A 27,503-nucleotide genomic window follows, 5' to 3' on the forward strand; every position below is an offset into this window, starting at 1 on the left:
GACTTTCTATCTCAAAATAAAGACTTAATACCTCAGAATAGTATACTATCTCAAAATAATGAGTTTTAAGCTGTTTACTTAATAATAAGAAATAAATGTGTACTAACGTTATCTCTAAACACTCGGTAAAGTCCTAGCTAAATGCGTTATACGCTCTGCGCATGCGCGCTCTACGCTGTCTCCACCATGACGTCGCGCAGTCGGCCGTAGCCCTGTTTTGTTTGGACCCTCCTCACAGCTTTTCTGCCACACAGCCGGCGAATTAAACCTCTGCCCCCGGGGAAACCATGGCCGAAGAGGCCTCGGAATCCGCCCGGCCGCCTCAGCACGATGGTAAGCGACTCTATTAGTCCGAAGTCGTTTAATTTTTGAGTTTCTTGCCTGCTGTTTGTCACGGTTTGAGGCCCGTGGGGCCTGCGCATCCTCGGGCTCGGCGGCAACCTGCAGCCGGCAGGAGTGAAGGTCCACCCGGTTCCCTAACGACACTTTTTTAGCTGTCACTGTTGTGCCAATTTGAAGCAGGTAGCTTGCACATAGAGATTGTGTGCGGTGTGCAGTGGGGAAAGGTTAGTCTGCAGGGAGCGACGTGGCTTTGACATGCTGTATCTTCACATATTAGCTGCAAGTTAGCATCAGTTAGTACTGGAGTGAGCAGCTGCAACATTACTGTAAGTTAATAGCTAGACAACCGACTTTACAGAAATAGCTGGAATAATAGTCAGTCAGTAAGAGAGTGGTGGTGGTGAACTTTTACACTATTGATTTTACTGAGATATAGGGGTCGTACTGACGGGTTGTGTGTGTTGGTGGTTGTGAAGAGACTTTAGCTTGATGGAGACTGACAGGTCGAGTCACCCATGCATCACTTACACACACGCATAGATAGCAATATAAACTGGCTAGTTAGCTAGCTTTAGCTACCTATGTAAAGAATGTCGCTGCAAGTTATTTTGTAGTGGTTGCGTTTTCTTCAGTTAAAAAAAATCCTGTTTATGCATAATGTTCGTATATGTCAGATATAGATTACAGAGCAAATGGACATTTAACCAATCACACTGGTGTTTAAATATGCCTACTTTTTCCTCATTTCCAGAATAGTAATTTTTATTCATGCATATTAAATTTTAAGGGGGGTAGTGTTGTTTTGTTTTGTTGGCACCAGCATCTGTATTTCTTCACTGTTGTTCACATATCTCACTTTCTAACATTAACATTTTAGTGTTAAACAGTGTTAAATCAGCATTTTATAAATAGTCTTCAGTTCTAGTGTTTTTATTACATGAATTACACACATTTTTACTCCACAGCCTCTAAATTAGCTCACTGTAGTAAGAATGAAGGCCTATTAAGGAGCAAATGGACATTAAACCCATCATACTGGAGTGTAAATATCCCTTCTTTTCCCTTAGTTCCAGAATAGTAATGTTTATTCATGCATATAATTGTCAAGGTGGTTCGTGTTGTTCTGTTTTGTTTGCAGCAGCACCTGGATTGTACTGTTGTTTAAATATCCCACTTTCTAGCTTTAAATGACCATTTAGGATTATATTTTCAGTAGTAAAAGATAAAATTACCAGGATATGTCACCAGACATTAGGGAGCATGCAAAGTTCTTGCATCGTCATCTCTTGTCAGAAGAGCTAAAGCCTGTATTTTCTTACTGGAACTGTGCAGTACTGACGGATATCTGTGGTGTGGTCTCTGACTCCACCTGCTGCTCTTTTCCCAACAGACATTCCCCACTCCTGATGTTGTCAGGAATAAATAACACAACAATTGAAGCCGTTATTGAAGCTAGCAAGCAGATTTTAGCTGCTACACAGCCTAAAAAGCCTCGGCATTCATCGAAAAAGCTCAGTTACTCAGAAAAACTGCAAAATCCCGAGCTGGCTACTTTACTAATAAACTGGTTAGCTGCATTAGCCAGGTAATTTATCACAACCACTAGGTTAGCTTAATATGGACTTGCATTTTAATTAGTTTAAAATGTGTCATGTTTACATACGCATATCAATGGTCTGTGTGCTGCTGGGATAGCAAGAGGGTAATTGAGATAGCTAGCTAGGTTAGCCAGGTTAGCTAAAGTGATCTGGACTATGGTTTAGGCTAAGCCAGCTAGCGGTGCTAAAAAGCTAGCTTATTAACTGTAGACAAAGTTATATAAAATCCACATGAGCTGCTTTATAACATTGCTTGTCATGATAGAAATTATTGAATATGTCTTGTGCTCGGTTTTAAAGGTTCAGCTTGGCAACCCGAGTGAGCCTCACATCTGTGGAGGTGTGGGAGGGCGAGACAACTCTCTCTTACGGCCTCTTTAACTAATGTTCAGATCATTAACTCGCTGTAGTAAGAATGAAGGCCTATTAAGGTGCAGTTGGACATTTAACTCATCCTGTTGGTCTGTAAATAACCCTACTTTTTCTCCAGTTCCAGTATAGTCATTTATATTTGTGCATAGTAATTTTTTAAGGGGGTTTGTGTTGCTCTGTTTTGTAGGCACCATCACCTGGACTTCTGTACTGTTGCTCAAATACCACACTATCTTTCTTTAATATTTGTTTGCCTAATCAAAGTTCTTCAGTTCCAGTGCATACCCCATACCGCCTCTTTAACTTATGTTCAGATCACTAGCTCCCTGTAGTAAAAATAAAGGTCCTTTAAGGAGCAGATGAAAAGATCTAACTTCTCAATACAAAGCAAATTAAATCTTAGTTTGCTGTAGTTGGCTCCTGGATCTGGACTGCTGTGCGGTTGCTCTCACACACCTTCCCCTTTTAGCTTTAGTATTTTATGCATAAATGTGAACTTGTGTTCCAGAAAAATTAAGTTCTTGTTGTGAATTTGTTCATATCATACACTCACTAAAACTAATGTTCAAATAATTATTTCTCAGTTTTCTCAGTATGAAGGCCTTTTTTTAAGAGCAGGTTAAGTTACATAAATTCTCAATTAAAGGAAAACAAATGGCTTGATAGCAAGAAGGGAAATTAACTTTACCATTGATGGTGAGGATGTTAGAAATGGTGCTCAGCCTTTCACTGCTTAGTATCAATTATTAATAGCAAAGGATCCAGCACTCCAGAAACATGACACAGATTGACAATTGGTAGAGCAAGGATAGAGCTTGAAAAGGTTCAAAAATTGTCTAGACAAATCGTATAGTCTTTTTTTCCCCTTTGGATCTGTATGGATGTGAGAACTAGACAAAAAGCAGGAATGTTTGGTACAGTAAACATATTAACATTAATAATAAAAAAACTAACCAAGCCTTAATCAGTCAACTGTATGACTACAAAGAACAAATGCACCAAGTAAAAAGAATGACTTATTAACAGTAGTTTTAAAAACAACAATGTATAGCATAAAAGAATGTATGCGAGGGGTCATGTGGACACAGAAGAAGATTATATTATGCATAATCACAGACATAGAAAAAATAATGTGGGGAGGGTAACATTAGATAAGTGTGGCTGACTGAATGTTTCGGAAAGTTTTGACCTGGACATTCAATACTGAAACATCTACTCCCAAAACTGGACAGTTCAAATAAAGGGAGCCGTGCCAGACGACCACAGTGAGTGGGCAGAAGGAGGTCAACTATGCAGGTGGGTGTTAGACCATTTAAACATAAAAGAGAAGGAGGGCATCAGAATGAAATAATGAAATAAAAAAAAAACATTACTCATCAGAGGTCACAACTAGCTTGATGTCACTCTATAATAATGGTAAGCATTGTGGTTTTAAGCTACTTGAACATCTCTGATATTCTTACAGCCCAGATGCCAGGGATTTGTATTGTGCATCATGTAATAAATGCCTGCAGAGAAGTCAGGGCCTTGTACATTGCACTCTGTTATGAAGCTCATAAAATATGGTGCTTATTGCAGTGTTTTGGTCTTGATAAGAATGACATGCACGTGTTCAGGTTGCCTCTGTGCTTATGTGGTTCGCTGTCTTGACTTGTCTTCAACTTGCTGTCATGTGGTTACTAGCGTGATGCTAAATTTTACGAGTTAAACCTATTGGCTTATACAGGCTCTGAAACCCCTGTGTTTAATGAGCTATCCCTATGCAGCCAACAAACAAGCAACATTAGTAGTACTCTGCTTGAGTTTGGATTTGGGGATCTTGTTGTCAGTTTGTTGGTGATTGGAACACTTTCATAAGGTAATATACACACATACATAGAACAATAGAAATTAAAGTATTTTTTGTAAAACAAAAATAAGGTATAATAAAAGACCTTATGAAAAATCTTATTTTAGGATTGATGCAAGTCTTGATACATCAAAAGGTGTATGCCGTGCCTAAATTTTTTGATTGATACCATTCTGCATTTTAAACATAAATAGAATTGTTAAAGCGCTAAATGTTTGAATAAACGTAAAGTTAGTAGACATTTACAATCAAGAACATAAACATAATAGATTAAACAGAATGTATTGGGAGAGAAGTATGTTTTAAACTGGAAAAGGATCATTTCTTTTAAAGTCCAGTTTGAAAAAAAATTGGAAGAAGAAATGTTGCATACCTTGGACAATTTAAAAGCGGGGACCGGACAGGAGTGTATTAGAGAAGGTAAACATATATATATATATATATTTTTTTTTACTATATAAACAGCACAACGGACTTTTCCTGGCCCTTTCAGACTGATATTTTTTCAGCATTTAATCACTGTACTAATCTTGTGGTTTATAGTGCACTGGTATAACACACTAGCAACAAATTAATAAAAGCAAAGAGGTAACATATAAGCCATGAAATCATAAGGATAATACAATATGATATAATAAGAGCTTGTATTTTTTTGTCTTCTCTATAGATTATTACATCACTTTAACATTACTTTTTTACCTTAAAATATTAAGTTAGTGTAGTAATAATTTGGGTTTATTCAACTCAATTAAACTTTGTTCACAATTTAATGTTCTAATGGCATTTTGAAAACATTTAGATAAATAGAAATGTTGTTTTGACGTTGTTAAATAGACTAATAAGCCTAGAGTTGGAAAGTGGAAGGCATGTGACACATGACTGGCTGATGTGGGTTATTGGAAGTGCTGGTTGTCGGTGTTGAACACCCATAGTATCAATATTTGATCAATTTTATATCATGAGAAAGGAAGATATCCAGCAGTTGTCCAACAAGTTTGTCTTTGTACAAACGGTTGTATAACTATCGCTCATTCTGAAATGTGCTTTTGAAAAAAGATATATATACTTTTTTCATGTTTCCTTGGCAGATATTTCTGCAATGTAAATAAGGATGGGTTGTCGCTGTTACAGTAATGCAGTGCCTAAAATGCTTCACTATCCTTGTTTACATGTTTATTTGCTGTAAAAGCTAAACTAGCACTATATATTTTTTTCTTTTTCTCTTTATACTTTTATCGCTTTCCCATCTGCAGTATGCTGCCCACTTTTTGCAAGTTAAACTTGATAAGAGCACCTGCCAAATTAAAAAATGTAAATGTATCCTAGGATAAATGCAAATACTACTGTGAAGGCGTGTATGAATGTTCTTTCCCTTTAGTTTAAGCCACGTCTTAACATACACCCAACATAGCTAATAGTGGTTAGTGCTCATGCTTTTCTACTGCATGCACTGTGGGCCCTGTTCTGCTGCATTGTTACAAAGAGAAACATGGCGAGTATGTTTGGGTGTATCCATCTCCTGCATTAGTACTGCATTTTAGATTGTCAGTGTTGTTGTGTTGCATTGTCAGAGGGTACAGTATGACCGTGAACCAGTTTTAGTAGTTAACAGCAAAATGTTTTTATTCATTTGTTTTTCCAAGGTACAAAAATACAAATATCAGAGTACTGTATGACTGCAAATTTTGACACTTTTTTTTCAACATTGCATTTGTTACATTACTTTTTAACAAAAATCAAAATGTTATTTAACACCAAACGTTCTTCACATCCCAGCAGACAAATCAACAAAACACATTTATCTTTATATATATATATATATATATATATATATATATATATATATATATATATATATATATATATATATATATATATTTTTTTTTTTTTTTTTTTTTTTTTTTTTTTTTTTTTTGTATTTGTATTTGGTCGAATTTTGCCCTTTGCAGATACAATTATCGACCACTGCTTTAAAATATCCCCTTTTTAGATCATATTTTGGTCAGATCCATTCTTCTCTTCCCCTACTTTGTTTGCCATTGCTGACAACACAGCTTGGGCTGTGATTGTTACCACATGAATGCTGTACTACGGTCATGTTGTTCTTATAGTTTTCAGTGCCTGACTGTCATTGTCAGTTATTTTTTATTTATTTATTAAGTCACTATTTATACATTTATTAATAGAGCGATGCTTCATTATTGTGATAAGATCACAAACAAAGAGCAGATTTACTTCCGTTTCACATCTTATGGAATAGTTCACCACTCTTGTCTCAGCCAAGCTTTCATGCATCATCTTCTTAGGAGTTGTATGAGGTATTAATTTGCCTGTTTGACCAGCAAAACTTCCACAGGTCCCCTGAACCTCTTGTTCTTAATAACAGTCTGCACTTTGGAAACATAGATTACTTTTGTTTTCAGATATTTATACAGTTGGTTATAGGAGTCTGTCAGTGATCAGCTTTAGCACAAGGTTTGAGTAGTTGGAGCATTTATACAGTTTGGAAATTTAGTTTAGCTAACAGTTCGTAATTACAGTTGGTGAAATGCCTCAATCCTGTTTTACAGCTCAAGTTCCAGGGCCTAAAACATCTGAGCCTTAGAGCCCAGTTTTTTTATCTTGTGAAAGATCAACTATGCACTAGAATTTGCTAAAATTCTGTGCTTTATCATTTTAATTAACAGAGACTGTGTTAACTACATTTTAATAAAAATAGCCATTTGGCCAAATGTTTACATAATGCTTTATCTTATTGTTTCAAATTCTCTCTTTGTGACCTGGCTTAACCATTGTGCGAATTGCTGATATAGGATCTTTAACTGCCATCAGATGAAGCTTATTTTCCACCACACTGTGGTTTATATTCTGGTGCTTTTAGCAACAGGTGAAAGGTTTTAAAAATGATATCATGTGATTGGAAAAACAAAACACTTCTCTTTTTTTTGGTGTTGGGCCACCTTTGTTTTTTTTTTCCTCTTCAATGTGGGTGCCGAGTAGCTGTCAACTGTGGTCACGGGTCAGTCTTGATCACGAACAAAACTGTAAAAGGCCTTTGCAAGTGAAGACATTTTCGAAATTTCAGCACACTTGAAAAAAAGAAGAAGAATTTTAATGTGCTGTATGCATATTTTAGTCACTGTATATTTTGACCCTGGGATAATTCCAGAACATTTAGCCCCAGAATAAGAACAGTTAAATAAAAGCTAAAAACAGTTACTTGCACTACATTGTCTGTGATGAGGGTTTTTTTTTCCCCAACTGCAACTTGTACCAACTGTAAATAGGAAACATTTTGGGTAAACAACTGTATTCCCAGTACTGTATATTTATAGTACTGTATTTCTTGATATTCCCCACTCCTAGTTTGCTATAACTTATTTGAGTGTGTGTGTGTGTTGTGTGAGAAAGAGAGAAAGGGTTCCTTTTTAATATTGTTATTGGTTCTCTGGTAGGGCTGCTCCAGCAGCGTGTGGAGGCTTTGGAGCAGGAGCGGGCCGAGTTCCTGAAGCTGAAACAGCAGTTGGAGATGGAGTTCAATCAGAAACGGGCCAAGTTTAAGGAGCTGTACTTGTCTAAAGAAGGTGACTGTGTATGTCTGAATGTCTGCCAAATTCCTTGTTTATACTGCTTCTAAATGTACTTAATACATTTAGCTGCCAAATGTATTAGCAGCTAAATGTGTTATATGTATACTAATGGTCCTGTTACTAAGCTGAACAGTCTGTATTGTTCAAGAGATAAACATGATCAGTTTGAAAGCCCTGAGCTCTAGTAATCTAAGTAAATGACTTTAACACTGCACCTCCTTAATGCCTGTCTTTGGATCTCTTTCCCTCTCAGAGGAGCTGAAGCGACAGGCTGCATCTCTGGAGAGCGCCCAGGCAGAGCTGAGCCACATGCAGGCCCAGTTGGCTGAGTCCAAAGCCGAGATGGAGAACATCAAAGCTGTTGCCACTGTCTCTGAGAGCACCAAGCAGGAAGCCATCGACCAGGTCAAGCAACAGTGTCAGGAGGAGGTGGTTTCATTACAGGCCATCATGAAAGGTAGATTTTTTGTGTAAATTTACATAAACGCAGCAGGTGAATTTGGCCCAAATCTGAACTTTCTCATTATGTGTACTGAACACAGCTACAGGCGGACACATTAAAAGTTAATGTGGATGACCTAAAATAAAAAGTCAGATTTGGGTCACTGTACCAGCTATGTAAATGTTTCCTAAGGGTTTTTGTCATGTTCTGCTTTAAGTGTGCTTTCTACACAGAGACTAAACAAAAACCTTTAATCATGTATTGATGAAATCCCACCATAGTTTCTCCAGAGCTGCTAATGAAAATCGAACTGACACTTACAGCCGTTTCAAATTTCAGCTTTTAGCTTTGAATAGAACTCGCAAGGTCAGGGGACACTGGTTATTAGTTTAGACTTGGGTTTCATAACCTATTTTCTCGTACTGTGTGAGTATCTTAGTGATTTGCTTGTGTTCATGTATATTCAGAAACAGTGCAGGAATACGAGGTGCAGTTCCACCAGCGGCTAGAGCAGGAGCGGGTCCAGTGGGCACAGTACCGCGAGGGAGCAGAGAGAGAGATCGCTGAACTCCGCCGCCGCCTGTCTGAGGGTCAGGTGGAGGAGAACCTGGAGAATGAAATGAAAAAGGTTGGTCTTGTCTTTCATCACTTTCAAGGCCACAGCTCCACTCAGTTATGGTATTAAATGCTACCTGATTTAATATACCTGTTTCAAGTCTTCTCACCCTCAGGAAATGTCATCATTGAGGTTGTTTATAAAGAGCCAAATATCAGCCATATTTTAGAGTAGATATTTAAATGACCTTCCAAAGCACTTTTGAGGCCATGAAATAAATATTAAGTTGAAATTATTAGGCTGCACTAACAGCTGGTTCTTTCATCCAAACCTAATATGTCTCTAAATATTTTCAGAAACTAAATACTAAAGAGATTGTTGCAGAAAACTGACATGCTTTTACAGCCATTTTAACTACTTGCTTTTCTCTAAGCTTGGTAATAAGTGTGGTTGTCTAGCCTTGAAATGCTGATTGCACATAGCAGCTGGTTTCTAGTTGCATCTTCATGGTTTACACCAAGTGTTATCCATCATACCAACAACACCAAGTGTTGGCTAGACCAACTGTAGAGTCATCGGTTTAAAAAAAAAAAAAGTATATGTGAGCACACACGTTGTACCCACCATCCTATCATTAAAACTAAAAGAGGAATAAAATAAAGGAATGAGTCACGAGTTGCGTCATGCTTTTATAAGTAGAAGAGGTGGTTCCTATCCGATTTTATGTCATTCTTTGGCTTGGGTGAGCAAAGACACAGACAACCCTCAGAAAACCCCGAATCTACATAAATAACAAAGATGTTTCACAACTTCATTCTACTCGCATGATCAACTAACTTTATTGGTTTCCCGCAACAAAAACCTGTTTATTCACACTTATGAAGTTCTAAGATGTGAGTCGCAACAGTTGACCGATGTGCGTAGTTTCCGTGCTGGACGTCTCTGTTGTTGGCGTAGTTTTAGCTATGTAGAAGGCTGCGGCGCTTGGGCACGGGTACAGAATATGAACTCTAATAAGAACTGCTGTATGGTTTATTTCTGCCTGCATGATGTAACCACATGTAACCACAATACCACCCTTAATAATAATGAGGATGTGAACAAAGCTCTTGTATTGGAGCCGGTGTCTAAATCAGAATCTGTGCTTTAATCATTCAGAGCATTCATTCATAAACTGACTCAGATTTCTTTGCAGTGGTAATGAAAGAAACCACAATTTGCAGTCTTAAATATAAACATTTTTGACTGCCATAATAACCTGTAAGTTTTTATGTAGTGTTGAATTGCATGATTTTACATATTGATGTTTGAAATTAAATTAAGAGATTTTTATTTACAGTGGCCTTCATCCATTTGTAAGTGCTGTATGCTTTCCATGAGCACATTTGTCAGTGTTCAGCCACTCACAAGATAACACCTTACTATTTATATAGGTGTGGATGTTCCCAAGCTGCTTCCTAAGGGATCACTTTGTGATCAGTTTTTATACTGCCATCCAGTGACGTTTGGCATGTCAGTGTATTTAAACATTACTTTAGAATATTTTCTTGGCCGGTGGTGACTAATGTTCTTAATTAATATTAAAGTGACACATCTCCTCTGATAGAAAATATTAAACCTGGGGTATTTAATTTAAATCTTTTTTTTTTTTTCAGAGCTAACTGTTATAATTTTTCCTAAAGATTTAGGTTAATTCTGTGGGAATTTCATTCCATGCCTCAAAGAGTGAATTAGTTTATCCAGATTAAAAGTGCATTTTAATCTATGGCTAGGTTATAAGACTATTCATGGTACAACCATAAACCCTCTTAAAAAATATCCTATATTGCTGGTCATGTTTTCTGTGACCTTTTGAAAATCTCATTCATGAACATGAAAAATATTTATTTCTGTTGTTTTATCCAACTTGTATAATAGCCTTAATTTGACCAATGTAAAGTATTTCAAATGGAATCTCTTTATGAAATCAGTTTAACTTTAGCCAGATTTTCTCAGAATAGCAGCGACTGCAGGCAGTGTAGAGTGATTTATTGGAAACCTTTTTTTTTTTATGTGTTTCCCCTTAGGCTCAGGAAGATGCAGAGAAGCTTCGTTCTGTGGTAATGCCAATGGAGCATGAAATTGCAGCTCTAAAGGCCAAGCTGACGAGCTCAGAAGACCGGGTGAAGGAACTGGAGGCTGCTAAGGTTGGCATGGTTGACCATATAGAGGAACTGAAAGTCAGACTGCCTTTTTTCACAGTTTTATTATTAGATTTGTTTGGCAGCTCATTTGTTTTCGAAACGCTGTTCTGTTTTGTGTTTGGTTGTACGGGTGATCTCACTTGGTTTTCTGAGAAACCTTTTGTAAATATGTTCGTTTGAAACAGAATAATTGGCAAAGTGGCCATTTGTTATTTTCTATGAAATGATATACATGAGTAAAGTTGTGTGAATGAATTTGTGTGAGTCAGTTAAAGCTGAGTAAGGCATTAGTTAGAAATGTGTTAACAGTATTTCTCACTGTTAAGGGGTGGTGTGTGTGTGTGTGTGTGCTGTATGTGGCAAAGCACAGTAAAATCCTCTGAATCGCTGCGTTTGAGTGTTATGATTATAATGACTAAACATGTAGTTGAGAGAAGTAACAATTAAAACAGATAGTTTACAACATAAGAATCAATGATTAATGAATGTTACTTTAATTTTAGGTTAATGTGTTTTTCGTTACATTTATTTTACCAGTAACCTTGTGTTGGAATTTGGTGATTTTATAACTGTAAAATAAAACGATTTTAATATACATATATTTTCATATCACAGGTTAAGGAACTCAACCATGTTCTGGAAGCAGAAAAGTCTTGCCGGACTGATTTGGAGATGTACGTGGCTGTCCTCAATACCCAGAAATCTGTCCTCCAAGAGGACGCAGAGAAGCTACGAAAAGAGCTCCATGAAGGTGCACAATTGGTGTAGTCAAAATGACTTTCCATTTGAAACTGATTAAGTTGTTTGGTTGCGTATTAAAATATTATGTATGTATGTATGTGTTTCTGATGTCAAGAAATTATTGTTGTTCTTTTTTCTTTTTATTAGATAATTCATAAATTACTATTAGTTCTTAAAAGTAGTTTTATTTTGCATGCTTGACTTTATTGAGGATACTAAAATGCAGAATGTGTGCACGTACACACTACAGCATCCTAATCTAGGTCCACAAGTTCCCAAAATACAGGCTCAAAAGACCTAGCCTATATAAATTCTGCACGTCTGTAATCAATTTAAAATAAGCCACTGAATGCTAAATGCCAGGCAGCCGCAGCGCATCTTAATCATCAACAGATCAAATGTAGCAAAATGTAGCTCTTCCCTTGGTCTCCAGTCTGACCCAGATGATGTGTCTTTGTACAGTGTGTCACATGCTGGAGCTGGAGCGGCAGCAGCACAACCAGCTGAAGCATACCTGGCAGCGTGCCAACGACCAGTTCCTGGAGTCACAGCGTCTGCTCATGCAGGACATGCAGCGCATTGAGAGTGTGCTGTCTTCCGAACAGCTGCGGCAGGTCGAGGAGATGAAGAAGAGGGACCAGGTACTGATGTCAGATGAGCTCATATAGAGTGCATTATGAAAGGAAGCTGGAGGTATAAATAAACTAGCTTAAGACTATGACGCCTTCATATGAGGGGGAGAATGACCACAATGGTCAAACAAATGCATTTTATACTCTGTGCTAAGCAATATTGAACATACTCTGTACTAAATAATATTGTATCTCCAGTATGAAAAAAGGAAAAGAAATCTTGCAAACTTTCTGTGGATGTTATGACATTTTATTTATTAGTTTTGGGAATAATTTTTATTTGTTCAATCAAACTGAATGTAATTGGTTCAGGGTTTTTTTTTTTTTCTCCTTTAATGTAGTCTGACTCGGTTGTATAGAAAGGTGGCAGCACAACCTTGTAACCTTGTTAAACTTCCAAAAGACATCATTCACACCCCAGCGTATAAAATGGAAACTATTTAATATGCTTAAAATAGTTATTATGAAAATGTTATTATTTTCTATTTTGAGGTCACAGGAAACCAGCATATTTGCATCTCATTTCAACTGTTCATCTCACAATAGTTTAGTCCCACCCTTTCACAATGGAAAAAAAAAAAGAGTGCTTTAGCCTGAACTGTTCTTTCAGTGAACCAGCCAGCCAATCAGAATGGAGGTTGTTTATATGAATCAGTTTTAAAAACATCCTGTATGATTCTAAAAGGTTAGTAACATGGTCAAGGAGATTTTACACTGACTACAGGCTATTCAAAGCTAGTCAACATTGCTGGCATCAGTGAGTGATTAGTCCAGGCTGGCAGCTTAAGTGGGGTGGGTAATTCTGAATGAAAGTCTACTTATTGACGAACATATACAAAAATTGCCGAAGTTTAGCTGTATTACTCTCTGTGTTTGAAATATAAGAATACTGTATTTTTGAACAGTTGGAAAACGGTTAGATTGGCAGGCCATCTTAAAGGATGGCTAATGACAGTTTTTAAATACATAATCAGATTTGAGTGTATTAAACTCTATTTTTACCTTCCCATGCCATGTTAGTCATGAATAATATGCACTTCACCAGGAGGAAGATGAGCAGCAGCGAATCAGTCAGGCTAAAGACGTGGGTGAGGATGATGGACCAGATCACGCAGAGGCAGCAGAAGACTCTCTTCTTGGTCTTTCTATAGAGGAGGTACCAATACTGTGCTATTCAAATATTGAAAAGGACAGTTTATATTAAGTGTTCAAAATTCTTTAGTTTGGAAAAATTGTGACCCAGCTAAAAACTAAAAAAAGCAGGAAGTCTAAAATATTACTGTACATTTTGTCTTTTTTAAAACAAATTATTACAGTGTCAGAAACCACAGAATACATTAAAAATTATTACTGACTGAATACACAATTTTGAATATATTACATTATACATTTAATGTATTTATATATATATATATATATATATATATATATAAAGTTTGTTTCTTTGGTTGTGTTTAAAATACCTGTTTTTTTATGTGACCCGCCATTCCTTGTTAGTTAGCTTACATTAGCGTTGTTACTCTAGTGCAGAACTACAGAAGAAAACTTTAAACCCCAACAGACCTCATTGGGGTAAAGGGTAAAACTTGAGTTAGATTATATAAGTGATTATTCTTCAGGCTTGTTTTATGCATAATGTTTTTTCTGTGTCTTAATCTCATTGACAGTCCCACCTGAACCATAGCATCCACAGCTCTTTACACTCGCTGGACGAGGACACTCCGGGCCGTCCGGACTCATCCGACCCCTACAAAGATGGCTTACGGCGGGTCCAGTCCACAGACAGCCTGGGTTCATCCGGGAGTACCTTGCAAACCCAGGGCCTGGGCGGCCACAATCACAAAGCCAAGTCAGCCAGCAACCTGGATGAGTCTGACTTTGGGCCGCTGGTCGGGGCGGACTGTGGTGGATTTGAGAGCCCTGATGTGTCCTCCATCGCCTCACTGCCCACACCCGGCCACTTCCTCCTCACAAAGGACCAGGAGAAAGCCATCAAAGCTATGACTCCAGAGCAGGAGGAGACAGCCTCACTGCTCTCCAGCATTTCACAATGTCCAGACTCAACGTATCTGCCTCCATCTGGCTACCGCCTAGTCAGTGAGACAGAGTGGAACCTGCTCCAGCAAGAGGTAGGGGCTCTGATCTTAAGGCTGTAAAAATGCATAAATCAGCTGTACTTTAAAAATGTGTTCTGGGTTATATTAGTATCCAATAAAGTATGTCGAATAATCAGGCTGTCTTCAGGTTTAAATAATTCAAATAAAAAAAAATGTTGATAATTATTTGTATTAAATCACACAGTTACCCTTAAAAGCCTCTGTTAGTTTATTTTGAAGTATCATTTGTAGTTTCAGTTTGTCCAATTGTCTGTAATATAAAATCTAAAATATTTATGTATTGTTTCTATAGTCCTACTGACACACTTAAGTCTGGTGTTTAAACTGTAATGGTAACCTGCTGGTTGGTTAAGAAGGGGGTCTGACCTGTACTTGGCCTCTATAGATAAGACCCCTAAAGTGAAAGTTTAGCTTAATTAAACAGATCTAAGTGTTTTTTACCTGTCAGCTGTTTGGCTTCTCTAACATGTATGTGTCGTGGTTTTGGCGAGCAGCTGAAGAATGCAGGGAGGAAGTTGGGCAGACGGTGTGATATGTGTTCCAACTATGAGAAACAGCTTCAAGTCATCCAGGGACAGGAGGCAGAGACGAGAGATCAGGTCAGCCTCCTGCTCTTGTTTTCCTGGAGAGGCATATGCCTTTATCCCTCCATTTTTTGTTTTGGACAGCTTGAAGATGCTGAGAAATTCTGGGGAGTGTAGCATCTGCTGCTCCTGTTTCCCCCTATTTTTCTGTTTTACAGTCAGCTATTAACTTTAAAATTTAGCATGACATTTATGACTTTCATCGTCAACAGTTTGTCAAAAAATTTGCGAGCTATTTTTTTTCTTTCTGTAAAGCAAAACTGCACATGCATAAAATGTATATATGTATGTATGTTGTATAAAATTGCACTTATATCTGGGAGTTACATGCACGAGTAGTGGCAGTGTATTCAGTAATTCTGTGATTTTGTCCGCTTTAGGTGAAGAAGTTGCAGGCAATGATTCGACAGGTCAATGAACAGTTGGAGAGAACAATGAAGGAGAAACAGGAGTTGGAAGACTCTGTAAAGCAGGGCAATGAGGAAACCAGTACTAAGGTAGGACATTTTGTAGCAGCCTCTGTGTAGCATCTTAAGCTGTAAAAATTTCTCTTGATGGAAATTATTAATAACTATTAATATTAATTCATGAAATAATTAATTATTAACTCTCTTCTTAGGTAAAACCAATCCAGCTCTTATATTCCTTGAGTCGCTTTAATGATCTGTATCTTGTGTCATGCAGGTCACAGCACTAATGCTGAAAGTCCAGGAGTCAGAGACTACACTGGGTGCACTCCAGCAAGCCTTTAGCCAGGCCAAGAGGAACACACAAGAACAGATGGTATACAAATAACACACACACACACACACATAATTTAAACACTGAAGCATAGTCGTGCCATGATGCCTCACGGTGAAATAATTGAGGTCTATATGCCAATTGTCTCCAGTTCTGTCATGTTTTCAGAACAAGCATGGTATAATAAAAATCATCTGACCAGCAGTTAGTCAGCACAATGGACGAATGTTGGATTTTAGTTTGGTAGACAGCAGTTTTCTTCTCGTGGTCTCTTGTGTTGTATTCGGTTGTAATCTTGGAACCATGAAAGTGATTTATTGATGCTGGGGTGTAAAGAATCCAGTGCATGCACAGCTAACTACAGACCTCCTTTTGTGGCTCATTGATTTGTGAGTGCCACCACTGTCAGCACATGTTCCAGAAACACACTTGTGTCTGCAGAGTGCTTTTACAAAAAGCAGATGATTAACAAGCTTTGTGATGATTAATGAAGCTTTTACTATGTTTTTCTGTGTTTGACAGATGTCTAGTATAGTCAGTGTGAACTGTATATTTTAGCCTTGTCAGGAACAAACAGTAATGTACAAGGTAGCGGAAAAAGAGGATTAAACTAAACCATTCTAAATGATTATTAGAAATGGGTAGACTGATTGGCTATATATTATTGGCCTTTTTTCAGCCAAAATATGCAATAGGTGATCAACCGATTTTCTCAAATTTCCCTAATCACTTGAGCTGATCAGATCATATTTGTTGTGCTAGGCTCATTGTAGAGGCTCCTTGGTTATTGGGTTAAATGAGCTGCTGATTGTTTAACCCCTAGATCAGGGGTCACTAATAGGCAGACCACGATCCGGGTCCAGACCCAGACGTTGTCCAACGCGGACCCAAACTGATAAACTACAGAGAAGTATTTAATTTTGACTGTGTTTATTTAAAGCGATGCTTTCTCTGCCGTTCTCTCGCCGCTTTGGAGCGTGTCTCCAGAAAGAGCAAGCAGTTTATCTGCCAACAAGAATGTGTAGAGTTGTAGTTCAGTGCTGTGTATGAACGAGACGCTGTTCTTTTTTTTTTAATCGCCTGGTGAACCCTGCTAAAACCCTGCTCAGTACCAGCTGCTCCTACGTCTCTGTTATCTTACAAAGGGGTTTCTTAAAGCACAAAAAACCTGAAAAAGCTGTACTCAGCCTGTTCAGCCTGTGGTGTGTGGTGCTGAAGCCCTGTCCGCGTGGCGCTGATTGGCTACTGCCCAGCGAAACTCGCTTCTCATTTGCATAAAGTTGAAAATAAACGTTTCATTCACTGCGGCGAGGCGTAGCGAAAAACGCATCGCGTCGCTGCAGTGTATATATATTGCAGTGCAGTGCCCCCCCTGAAAATCTTACAGCACATCATGCTTCTCTCTGCTGACAACCTTTTTATGGAGATGCAGATTTCATTTTTAAGCAGGACAAATTGGTCTTATGTAATATTCACATTTTCTGAGATACTGATTTTTGTGTTTTCATTGGCTGTAAGCCATAATCATCAACAATAAAATAAATAAACGCTTAAAATAAATCACTTTGTTTGTAATGCATCTATATAATCGTTTCACATTTTGAACTGAATTACTGAAATAAAGTAACTTTTCAGTGATATTCAAAATTCATGGAGATGCACATGTAAAGCCCAAAAAACATTGCTCTGTCTATTACTGTCTATTAATAATTAACAAACTTCACTTGTGTCTAGTAGCTTGCAGTGTTTTTACTGCAACCCATCTAAAACATCAACACTTGTAATGAAGGACCTTTCTGATGGTTTGATTTGTTTTCTTTTGTGTTTTGTTTTGATACCGACCTTCTTTAAATCTGGACTTAGCAAGAGCAAACCATCTACTTCCCAAATAGGCCTGAATAGACCATAGAAGAGCCACAAATAATATAATGCTTGTCCAAGTAATGCCTTAGCATAAAATGAAGTATTAATGGCATGATGGGCTTTTCTACTGGGAGAGGCACTAAAGCAATTAGGCCAGCAGAGCAGCTTTAAGTGGAGCAAAATTTAATTTAATCTCTTTGTCCTGTGGTTGTGTGATAGCAGAAGCTTAACTCAGCTAACATCAGTAGAATTACAGCGTAATGTAACTGTGGAGACAGTAAATGCAGTAGTATCTTATCCATTCTACGGCTTGTCCTCGTAATGATAGTTTCATGCTTAGAATTTCTATATTAAGAAAATGTGACTCCTTTATAGAAATGTTTTAAAAAGCATAATGGGGACTGATTTTGCTTGATTGTTTGTTTGTAGGCTGTGCTGCTGCAGTCCCGGGAACAGGTAGCGGAGGAATTGAGCAGGTTGCAGAGGGACAATGAGAGTCTACAGGGCAAACACAGGCTTCACCTCGCTTTGCAGCAACAAGAGGATTTTAACATGCCCACTACCATTCAGGTACTGCAGAACACCACAGAGATAATACTGTTACTTCTGCTTTAATTTTAATGAATACTGGAAAGATTATGGAGGGCTGGAAATATATAAATTTTAGTTTGATTTAGACAAATTTATACTTGTCGATTTATGTTGTTTTTATTCCTTATGAAAATTTCAACACATTGTCCAAATAAATATAACAGATCCTCCATATCAATACTTAATTGGTAGTAAAGGGAATCATGACCAATCAAGCACCTTTTTGGATCATTAGGAACTACAGTCATTGGTACTGCAATTCCGGGAGGACATAGTATCAGTGCGCACAGCAGCAGACCACCTGGAGGAGAAGTTAAAGGCGGAGATCTTATTCCTAAAGGAGCAGATCCAGGCGGAGCAGTGTCTGAAAGAGAACATGGAGGACACACTACAGCTAGAGATTGAAGGATGCAAAGAGGAAATAGGTGAGCCTTTACTTCCTTTATGTTTCTTAGCCAGGTTATCAGGGTCAGGGTTCTCCAGACCTGGGAATGTGTCAAAGTGCAGTATTACCTACACAGTTATAAGGGTGGAGACCTCAAAAAAAGAGGTTGTTCAGTCCTCTGTTTATGTAACGTGAGGATGTGGAAATGGTGATGTAATTAGGGGTGTTTTTAACACATTATAAAACGCACAAAGGAGCTCATGAAAATGTATGAAATGTAACATTTGAAATATAGCATTTGGGTCAATTTTGCAAGTTAACTGACACATAAGAAACAGATACAGTTGTTCTGTGAAAAAAAGAGTAAAAGAACAACATGGACAGCTAGGGATCTTCAAGAACCGTTCTGAAACTTTGGAGTTAGACATACTAGCCAAAGAAAACTCTTATCTAGCTGAAGAGGAATGTAAGAAGCTTTAAAATCCATCCAGCTGTCAAAGTAAAATGAAGTGTTTGCATTGGCAAAGCCAGCGAATTCCGTATACTTGCAAAGAAAAACAGTGTCTTCTGTTGAGGTTGCGGTCAGGGTGGAGTTCGTTAAAAAACTAAATGTTTTGTTTGTGTGTTTGAAGCAAAACCCAAAGGGAAGGATAACTTCCCTTCTTCCCTTCTGATTCAAATCATTTTTCCTCCTTTTCTCCCTCTATCTCCTTTGGTTCCACTTGTGTTCAGACATCCTGGAAGGTATGATTCACTGGCTGACTGTAGTACGTGTGTCTAGACTGTCTGTCCGACTGGTAGTACTAATGCCATTTTAACACCCACTGTAAACACATTCATGCCATGTGAGCACAATGCATTTGGCAGCAAGAGCACCGTTTGCAACTCACTGTAACCATTTGCAGCCATGTCAGAAGAGATGTAGATGTGTGTGTAGACCATGCCTTAATGTTTTGGTAGAACCTTTGCATAGCATGTTCTGTGTTTGTGTTTGTAGTCTGTCTGTCTGTTTGTATGAATCATCATGAAACATCACTGGAAACATTAACATCATGGTTCCTAAGTAGACGAAGATGTGGATGTGGCTTTATGACCGCTCCTGTGTTTGTCCAAAAAAAAAAAAAACGTATTGTAAACAGTATTTTCTCTTGTTTGATCGACTTGATCGTAATGGCTTGCTTAATTTCATTATTAACTTTCTCACTTTTGTAAGACTAGGCAGCACTTACATTTGAAATGTGCTAGTGAATTATTTAGTGTTGGAAAAAAGAGCTGAATCTTCTCGGTCTTGAGTACTAAAGGCAGTTCCATGTCTAGGTGCTGAACTTTTTGTCTGCTGTCTGATTACATCATATGCAATAATGATTTCTGTCTGTTCCTTCAGCATCCTTTTCTAGCCTGAAGACAGAATTGGAGCGAGTGAAGAGTGAAAAAGAGCAGGTAAAGTATCATCTGACTTAAATAGCTGAACTATTGACCTTGCTAAGCATGTATAGCAACTTTTGAAAGCATGCAACAAACTTTAATCATCTTTAACTTGATGAGGAATTGTTTAATGCAGCAGTTACTTCTAATTCAGCAGGTCTAGTAATGAGGAAACAAAACTGTAATTCTTAAAAAAAAAAATAAACCTAAAAAACATAAACCTAGCGCTTCTGATTGCTTACAGTAATCTGAGATTTTCAATATTTCATATATAAGCATGATTAACAGCATTACTAACCACGGTTAGCTGCAACACTTTGCACTAGTCAAAGCCGCCTGACGGAGCTACACTGAGGAACCCTGAGTGTTTCTATAAACCAGGGTCCTGTCAGCTAGCGATTCGTCCCACTTACCTTGTTTTAACATTGTAAATAACCATGCTACAGTTCCATATACTCACCTTTGAACGGTGAAAGAGCTAGGGCTACTATTAATGGCTAATACTAATACTGCTCCAGCCGTGGTGCTGGAGAAAACTTCACTAAGACTCCTGTATAATGCTGTACTTAAGTGGAGTGGTTTTACTGCTCCTAACAACCTGACTCGTAAAATTCATACATAAGGCACACTGGATTATTTGACGCACTGTCGATTTTGGGGAAAATTAAAGGATTTTAAGTGCGCCTTATAGTGCGAAAAATATGGTATTCTTGTTTACCAACCTGACACTGTGGATAGAGAAATGTTAAATGCCCGCACAGCATCAGAGCATCAGAGAAATATGGCATATCCATATTTTTTGTAGAGGGGTTGGACAATGAAACTGAAACACCTGTCATTTTAGTGTAGAAGGTTTCATGGCTAAATTGGAGCAGCCTGGTGGCTAATCTTCATTAATTACACATTGCACCAATAAGAGCAGAGTGTGAAGGTTCAATTAGCAGGGTAAGAGCAGTTTTACTCAAAATATTGCAATGCACACAACATTATGGGTGACATACCAGAGTTCAAAAGAGGACAAATTGTTGGTGCACGTCTTGCTGGCACATCTGTGACCAACACAGCAAGTCTTTGTGATGTATCAAGAGCCACGGTATCCAGGGTAATGTCAGCATACCACCAAGAAGGACCAACCACATCCAACAGGATTAACTGTGGACGCAAGAGGAAGCTGTCTGAAAGGGATGTTCGGGGGCTAGAATTCAATGTGCACCCCAACTCTTCTGTTTCCACCAGAACTGTCCGTCGGGACAATAAATTACTGTGCTCTAAAACCAGGTGTTTCAGTTTCATTGTCCAACCCCTGTATACAAGGTACATCACTCAGATAGATGCCATGAGGCTAAGCTAATTTGTCATTTTCAGTCACACCCGTTTGGATTATCTACATACAGCAGCATAGTTCATGTAGGAATTTCTACTAAAAACTCTACATTTATGTGGCAACCCTAAACAAATTATGCAACAAGTCTCATGTTGTGTAGTCGAAACTTTGCCAGCATTCTGTAAAGCTTGTCTGTTTCTCTACAATTACTATAGAATACTGTGTTTTAAGGCAGAGCAGCGATGGATAATCTGAATGACGACACAGTGGATTGTAGCTCAGTTCTGTGTGCATTCAGCTGATCTTGTGCCTTTTTGAACAGATGGAGAGCAGTTTGGCTGAGAAAAGCCAGGCATTAGAAAGTCTACAGAGCCTGAAGAGCAGCCTGGAGGAACAGCTTAAAGATACACTCTCCAGCAAGGTATGATCAGGTCATATTAGAAAGACCACATAGTACAATGAGGAGGAATATGATCATAAAACCTGTGTAGTGGTCATAGTCTAGTCCTGCTGTCACAACTTCATTGTGTGATTTAAGGGGTTTAATAGCTGGTGAGTAAAATCAGTTAAATAAGTTGGAGAAACACTGCGGTCTGTGTATATTTAGTCCATATAAAACATTGTTAATGTGGCTAAACTAAAAAAAAAATGGTTTTATTTTATAGTGGATTTACTCTATAGTGGATGGTCCACTATAGATGTCTAATATATTCTCACCTAACATTAAACTTGCAGTTAACTGAATATCTATTGAATGAAACTGAACTGTAAATAATTCTCTATACAACCTAACGCTACACCTGACCCTAATCAACCATGAATCCTAAAACCTTAAAGCTAACCCTAAACCTTCTGCTAAAAATGTTAAGAACAGAGTAAGGTGCATGGGGTCATGTATAATCATTTACTTACATTTTAGAGTTCAGTTGCATGAAAGACATTTAATAGATGTTAGTTAGAAGCATTTGCTATGGACCATTCAAGTAAAGTATAGGAAGCAGTTAATGAGTTTTTATTACACTGGCTACGTAATAATTAAGGGCATAGTTGTGTTACTAAAGCATTATAGTAAGAGTTTGTGTGTGTGCTGTCTCAAATGTCAGCCTTTGAAACCTGTAGTAGTAACTCCTGTCCAAGGTAGTTAGAGTAATAGATGTTGATTGGCTTCGTGTTAATGTTTTTTTAGAGCACTCTTGAGAGTCAGGTGTTTGACGAGAAGGATAAAGCACAGCGGCTGCAGACGGAGCTGGACGTCAGTGAACAGGTCCAAAGAGACTTTGTAAAGCTGTCCCAGACTCTCCAGGTAAATATGTTTTGCAAGCAGAAGAGTCTAATATGTTTTTATTTTTTTTTATTTTGCACTTGAGTTAAAGTAATGAAAGCAGCTGCCATGTCACCCAAAATATTCTCTTGATTTACTCCTAATCTTAATTAGAAACAAGAATCATTTAAAATCCTACATTCCCACAGAGACTTTTTTTTCAATCATGAAAATTCTTAGAAAATTAGAAAATTGCTAAAAAAAAATGTCCTAAAAATATTATTGGGTTCCTGGAACAGCTGTGCTGCTAAGCCACTGAGATTGCATATTTTATCCACCAATAGCCTGCCCACCTTCTCTTACAAGGTTGACTGACTGTTGACAGCTCTTTATACAGTTTATTTAGTCTAAGGTTTTTAATTCTTTAATTTTGCACTGTAGTTAAAGTAATGGATGTAATTTAAGATACAGTCTTGGTTGATTTACTCCTAGTGATCATTAGAAACATGAATCATTTTAAGTAATAGCCACATTCCCACACATTATGGACATTTTTGTTGTTTCCAGACTTGAATGAGAATGAGAAATGAGAAAATTGGTAAAAATGTTTTTAAAATATTTGTGCGGTCCTGGAACAACTGGGCTGTTGAGCCAGCCACTGAGATTGCATATTTTATGCACCAATGGCCTGCCCACCTTCTCTCACAATGTCTAATGTTGCACTGTAATGTTGACTGATTGCATACATTGATGCAATCACATCTTACAGTGTATATATATAGCAGTGTATATATACAGCTCGGCACCACTTTAAAATCAGATTAACCTTATAAAGGGTTTATATGAGTGTATTAATTCATATTGATTAGGTTGTAAATGTTTTAAAAACCATTGATAGACAGTTACAACACATCAATTGAATCAATTGAAATGTTGTTTTCTAAGTCATTTAATTCAACTTAGTTATTTAGTTTAAAGTAAATAGTTAAACATACTTACAAATATATTAATATGACAGGTTTACGGAAAACACAAAGTAAGATCAGTATTTAGGAAGATCTGAGGTTTGACAGTATAAATGAGTGTGGAATCAAATTTACAAATTTATAGCTCACTGTTGACATTTCTATTTGTGTTATATATTCATTAACTGCTTATTCGTTTAGTATTTGCAACCTAAATAATAACCACTGATAAACTCATTAATAAACCATTCATAAACCCTTTGTAAAGGTAGTCTTATTTTAAAGTGGTGCCTACAGCTCCTTATACATTTTATGTTTACTTATCGACACTTTAACAAATGTGTGCCTCACAGTTACTGGCCTTGGTGCTCAAAACCTGTGTCCAATGTACAGTGGCCTTTAGAGATAAGACATTACTATTCTGGAACAGTCAGTCTGCATGTTTCATGTTAATGTTGTGAAAATATTATCAAGTAGATGCAGCACTAAGAGCGAGATAGTAAGAGTTTTTCTTGTTTTTTCTCAGGTCCAGTTGGAGAGGATCCGTCAGGCTGACTCATTAGATCGTATCCGGGCCATTCTCAATGATACCAACCTGACAGACATCAGCCAGCTTCCTGAGACATGATGCTCCCACCCACTCTCCCACCCAGATTATTATTATTATTATTATTATTATTATTATCTTCCCCTTGCTTACTCACAAAACCCACACACATGCGTTCATCCCTGTCTTTCCCCCGGCTCTGCAGTCCCAACACATTGCAGCATCTCCTCCAACTTATATGAACAGACTCGGGGACAATGGGAGTGGCCTGAGCTTTTTAAAACACTCTTATCTTTCGCCCCAAAGTGTGAAGTCTTCAAGACCTGAGGCTGCGCACCCTGGAGAAACACTACGATTATCTACTGCTGCTGCTGGAAGATGTGATCTGAGAAATAGACTGATGTGTTTAAAGAAGCGTAGGGTGCTGCTCTCTTTTGGTGATCTTAGGATTTCATAAAATTTTAAAAGGCTACCCGATATCATCAACTTCTCATTCAGGTTGATGTAGATTCTATTGGTTTCATAGGTTGGCGATCTATGGGATTTAATGGAGTCCTAATATTAATTTTCTCTATTGTTTTGATTTTTCCCACCTCTATTTCCTCTCTCCTCTCATGTTTCCTGGCTTGTTTCCCTACTTCCACTCCATCTACTGAGTCTAAAGGCAGGGATTTAATGAAGGAGACAGATTCACTAGTATTTGTACATACCTTGTAAACAGAATATATATGTATATTGCATCGAGTTAAGTTAATTTGTTAAGTATGTGTGCTCCCCGTCTCCCCCTCTTAACATTCTTCTCTTCAGAGTCGCGTGTTCAGTCCATGATTCATTTAATAGAAGTGTGATTTCTTTGCCGGTGTGGGTTCCGTAACTTGGCCCTTGCTCTCTTTCCGTTTTACTTCACCTGTGTTTTTGTCTACATTCAGCACAAAAAAAAAACCTGAAAAAGGTTCAAGCCACGCTGATTTTCTTTACTAAACCACATTTTACACAAACCAATTGAGGACCTCCATAAGATCCAACTTCAAGCTGTGATTTCTTCTCTCTTTTCATTTCAGCCAGTTGACTTCTCTTTACTGGTACCAAGTGCTGTTTTTGGCAACATTTGGCTTTTTTCGTTCACTACCCTTAAGTTTCTACATGGTGGTCTGATGATTTTTGGCTCTACTGTCTAATCTAGTTTTCTGTGCTCGATATTCTGATGTCATTGACTCAATGTGCAAAGAGGTTCAGTGGACAGTGGCATTGATGCCATTGATCTCCCCTCCACTCCACATGACCACAACAAACTTTCTGTACGTCCAATGAGAGTAAGTACACTATGCGTCTAGCTAGCTGCTGCTATCTTCATGTCTTTTAGCGTCCAGTGCTACTGATAGGCTCATTGAGTTGAATACTATGTGTTCACCATGCTAAAAACAGAAAAGAAAAGAAAAAAAAAAACACAGTTAACCTATGTGTATGTGTCTCGCGTGCAGTGCAGGATGAATGAGAACTGCATATGAAATCTTTCTGAACCAAAGTTAAGTGATATGTTAGCCTGAATTATTCAGGGCAGCATATTTGAGTAGCAAAAAATATAAAAAGGGCGAGAGAGGTCAGTACAGTTTTGTGTAGAGGGGGGAAAAAAGGCAACATTTATGTATCTGTCTTGTGGATTAGATTATGGTCACAGAGCATCATCTGGCTGCTTCTCAAAAACACTTAACTCATGAGGAAACTTTTGGTTTTTGGATCCGCTGCATTTTTTTGTTTGACAGCTGAAGTGTTTTTAGATTAGTAAATGTACTTTTTTTCTGACAGCAGTTCACATGAGGTGAAATGGCACATGGTTTTCTTGCCCTGCTGATCTTGGCCAGACTGCTTAGTAATAATTTTTCCAATCTGGCGAGCTTCATTGGAAAGTCTTTTTTTTTTTTTTTTTTGCATAGTGCTACTGATGTTTACAGGCAGTGCAGTTGTGCTTGAAAACACAGCTGTACTTGTCCCAGAAGTGTGTGGGACAAGATTTGATTTAAAGATGGATGTTCTGCTGTAAACTTATGTATGCAGCCACACTCAGAGCCAGCCCCAGGTTCTGGAAGCTCTGGAAGCTTTGGAATCATCCTTAGTGGTTATATGGCTTGTAGGAATTCATGATCTGCACACAAATGTACTTTTTTTTAATAGCTTGAAAAGTGATGAACTGTAGTGCACTGCTTAGAGCTGTGGTTTAGATCTGGTCACTTCATCTGTCTTTAGTATCAGGTTTATATCTGGATGCATAAAGATACATAAAATTGCTAGTGTTAAAACATCCAAGACACATTTAGAAAAGATACAAATGACTTTTGGACTTTTGGTCCAGATTGTGGTTTGTGGCATCTTAACACCTGCCATTTTTAAGTCAAACTAAACGATGTCGGTATGTATCGTCCCTTTTGATTTTTGGGCTTTTGGGGGATAGGGTTTTGATGTATTCCTTGTACACACATAGCACTGGCGATTGAGGATTGTTAAATTCCTCTACAACTTCAGACATGGAATGTCCCATTGGCCCCATTGGTGCAGCACACACTATCAGGATTTGTTGGAACTCATCCCCCAAGTTAAAGCTTTATATTAAATTGCTGCTATCCTGTGATTTTTGGCTTGTCGGTAACCTAGCCAAATCAAAGCAAGCAAGCATATAGTTTTGCATAAATTACTGATTAACATGGAGAAACATTTAAATACATGAGAAATTGAAGGTTTTTAACTCTGAGAAGAAAAGGATTAATACCTTTACAAAATTTTATGCTACTGGTCTGATATAGATGGAATGCTGCTGGAATAAGATGATGTTAGCAGCTCTGTGCAGTGGGAGTAAGCACTGTGTGCCCTTTCACCACTTTTAATTTTGTCTGCTACACGTGACCTTCAAGGTTAACCCGCTCATCTCTCAGCGCTTGTGACACTCAAAAGCACCATCTATAGCCACGTACGTAGTTACAGGTTACATTGGTGAAGGTGCTGCTTATGTAGGTAGAGATGCAGTTTTTAAAAGGAGGAGCATTACAGCACAAAGATGAGTTCTTGTTTTTAACTATACTTTACAGAATCTCTAAATACTGATGGAACATTAAACTACATAACTTCAGAAGGTGTAGCTTTAAAATGAAGTCAGTTCTGCACATGGTCTGTCCTGTCATATTACGAGCATTGTGGAGAAGCTTTGTTTAAACAGACCACATTAACAGTCCTGATTCTGTTCGCATGCTGTGTCTCGCAAATTCAGAAGCCCTTGGAAGTTTATATACTGTATTGTGTACATATCTCTGTATATATCTAATAAAACCAAATTGTACTTAAAAAAAGAAGTGTTGGCAGATTTGTATGATCAAGCTTTTGTTTTGGGTCAGATCAGTAGAAAA

At 37.9% G+C, this 27,503-nt stretch overlaps 1 protein-coding gene across 3 annotated transcripts; it reads left to right on the plus strand.

The window, feature by feature from the left end:
• Positions 1 to 178: 178 nt before the first annotated feature.
• rabep1 (rabaptin, RAB GTPase binding effector protein 1) lies at positions 179 to 26,277 on the plus strand. 3 transcript variants are annotated; one of them, XM_022679130.2, is made up of 19 exons: positions 179 to 333; positions 7,617 to 7,745; positions 8,005 to 8,208; positions 8,661 to 8,821; positions 10,816 to 10,935; positions 11,548 to 11,683; positions 12,136 to 12,314; positions 13,351 to 13,461; positions 13,973 to 14,434; positions 14,917 to 15,021; positions 15,387 to 15,503; positions 15,691 to 15,789; positions 18,040 to 18,180; positions 18,437 to 18,626; positions 19,319 to 19,330; positions 19,971 to 20,026; positions 21,658 to 21,756; positions 22,522 to 22,638; positions 24,088 to 26,277. In XM_022679130.2, the coding sequence occupies exons 1-19, from the start codon at positions 288 to 290 to the stop codon at positions 24,187 to 24,189; spliced, it is 2,586 nt and encodes an 861-aa protein (XP_022534851.2). In that variant the 5' UTR covers positions 179 to 287; the 3' UTR covers positions 24,190 to 26,277. The 3 variants fall into 3 exon arrangements, with proteins under 3 accessions (XP_022534851.2, XP_022534857.2, XP_022534864.1); XM_022679143.2 differs by lacking the exon at positions 179 to 333 and adding an exon at positions 4,076 to 4,170; XM_022679136.2 differs by lacking the exon at positions 19,319 to 19,330.
• Positions 26,278 to 27,503: the final 1,226 nt, after the last annotated feature.

Source organism: Astyanax mexicanus, chromosome 1, assembly GCF_023375975.1.
Source record: "Astyanax mexicanus isolate ESR-SI-001 chromosome 1, AstMex3_surface, whole genome shotgun sequence".
Classification (NCBI taxonomy): Eukaryota; Metazoa; Chordata; class Actinopteri; order Characiformes; family Acestrorhamphidae; genus Astyanax; species Astyanax mexicanus.

What these genes read in the sequence shown, in the direction of transcription:
- rabep1 (XM_022679130.2), top strand. Translation starts at nt 288, where the DNA reads ATGGCCGAAGAGGCCTCGGAATCCGCCCGGCCGCCTCAGCACGATG. An exon ending in GGAACCTGCTCCAGCAAGAG is followed by an intron (nt 14,435 to 14,916) that starts GTAGGGGCTCTG and finishes TTTGGCGAGCAG; the next exon opens with CTGAAGAATGCAGGGAGGAA. An exon ending in ACATGCCCACTACCATTCAG is followed by an intron (nt 18,181 to 18,436) that starts GTACTGCAGAAC and finishes TTGGATCATTAG; the next exon opens with GAACTACAGTCATTGGTACT.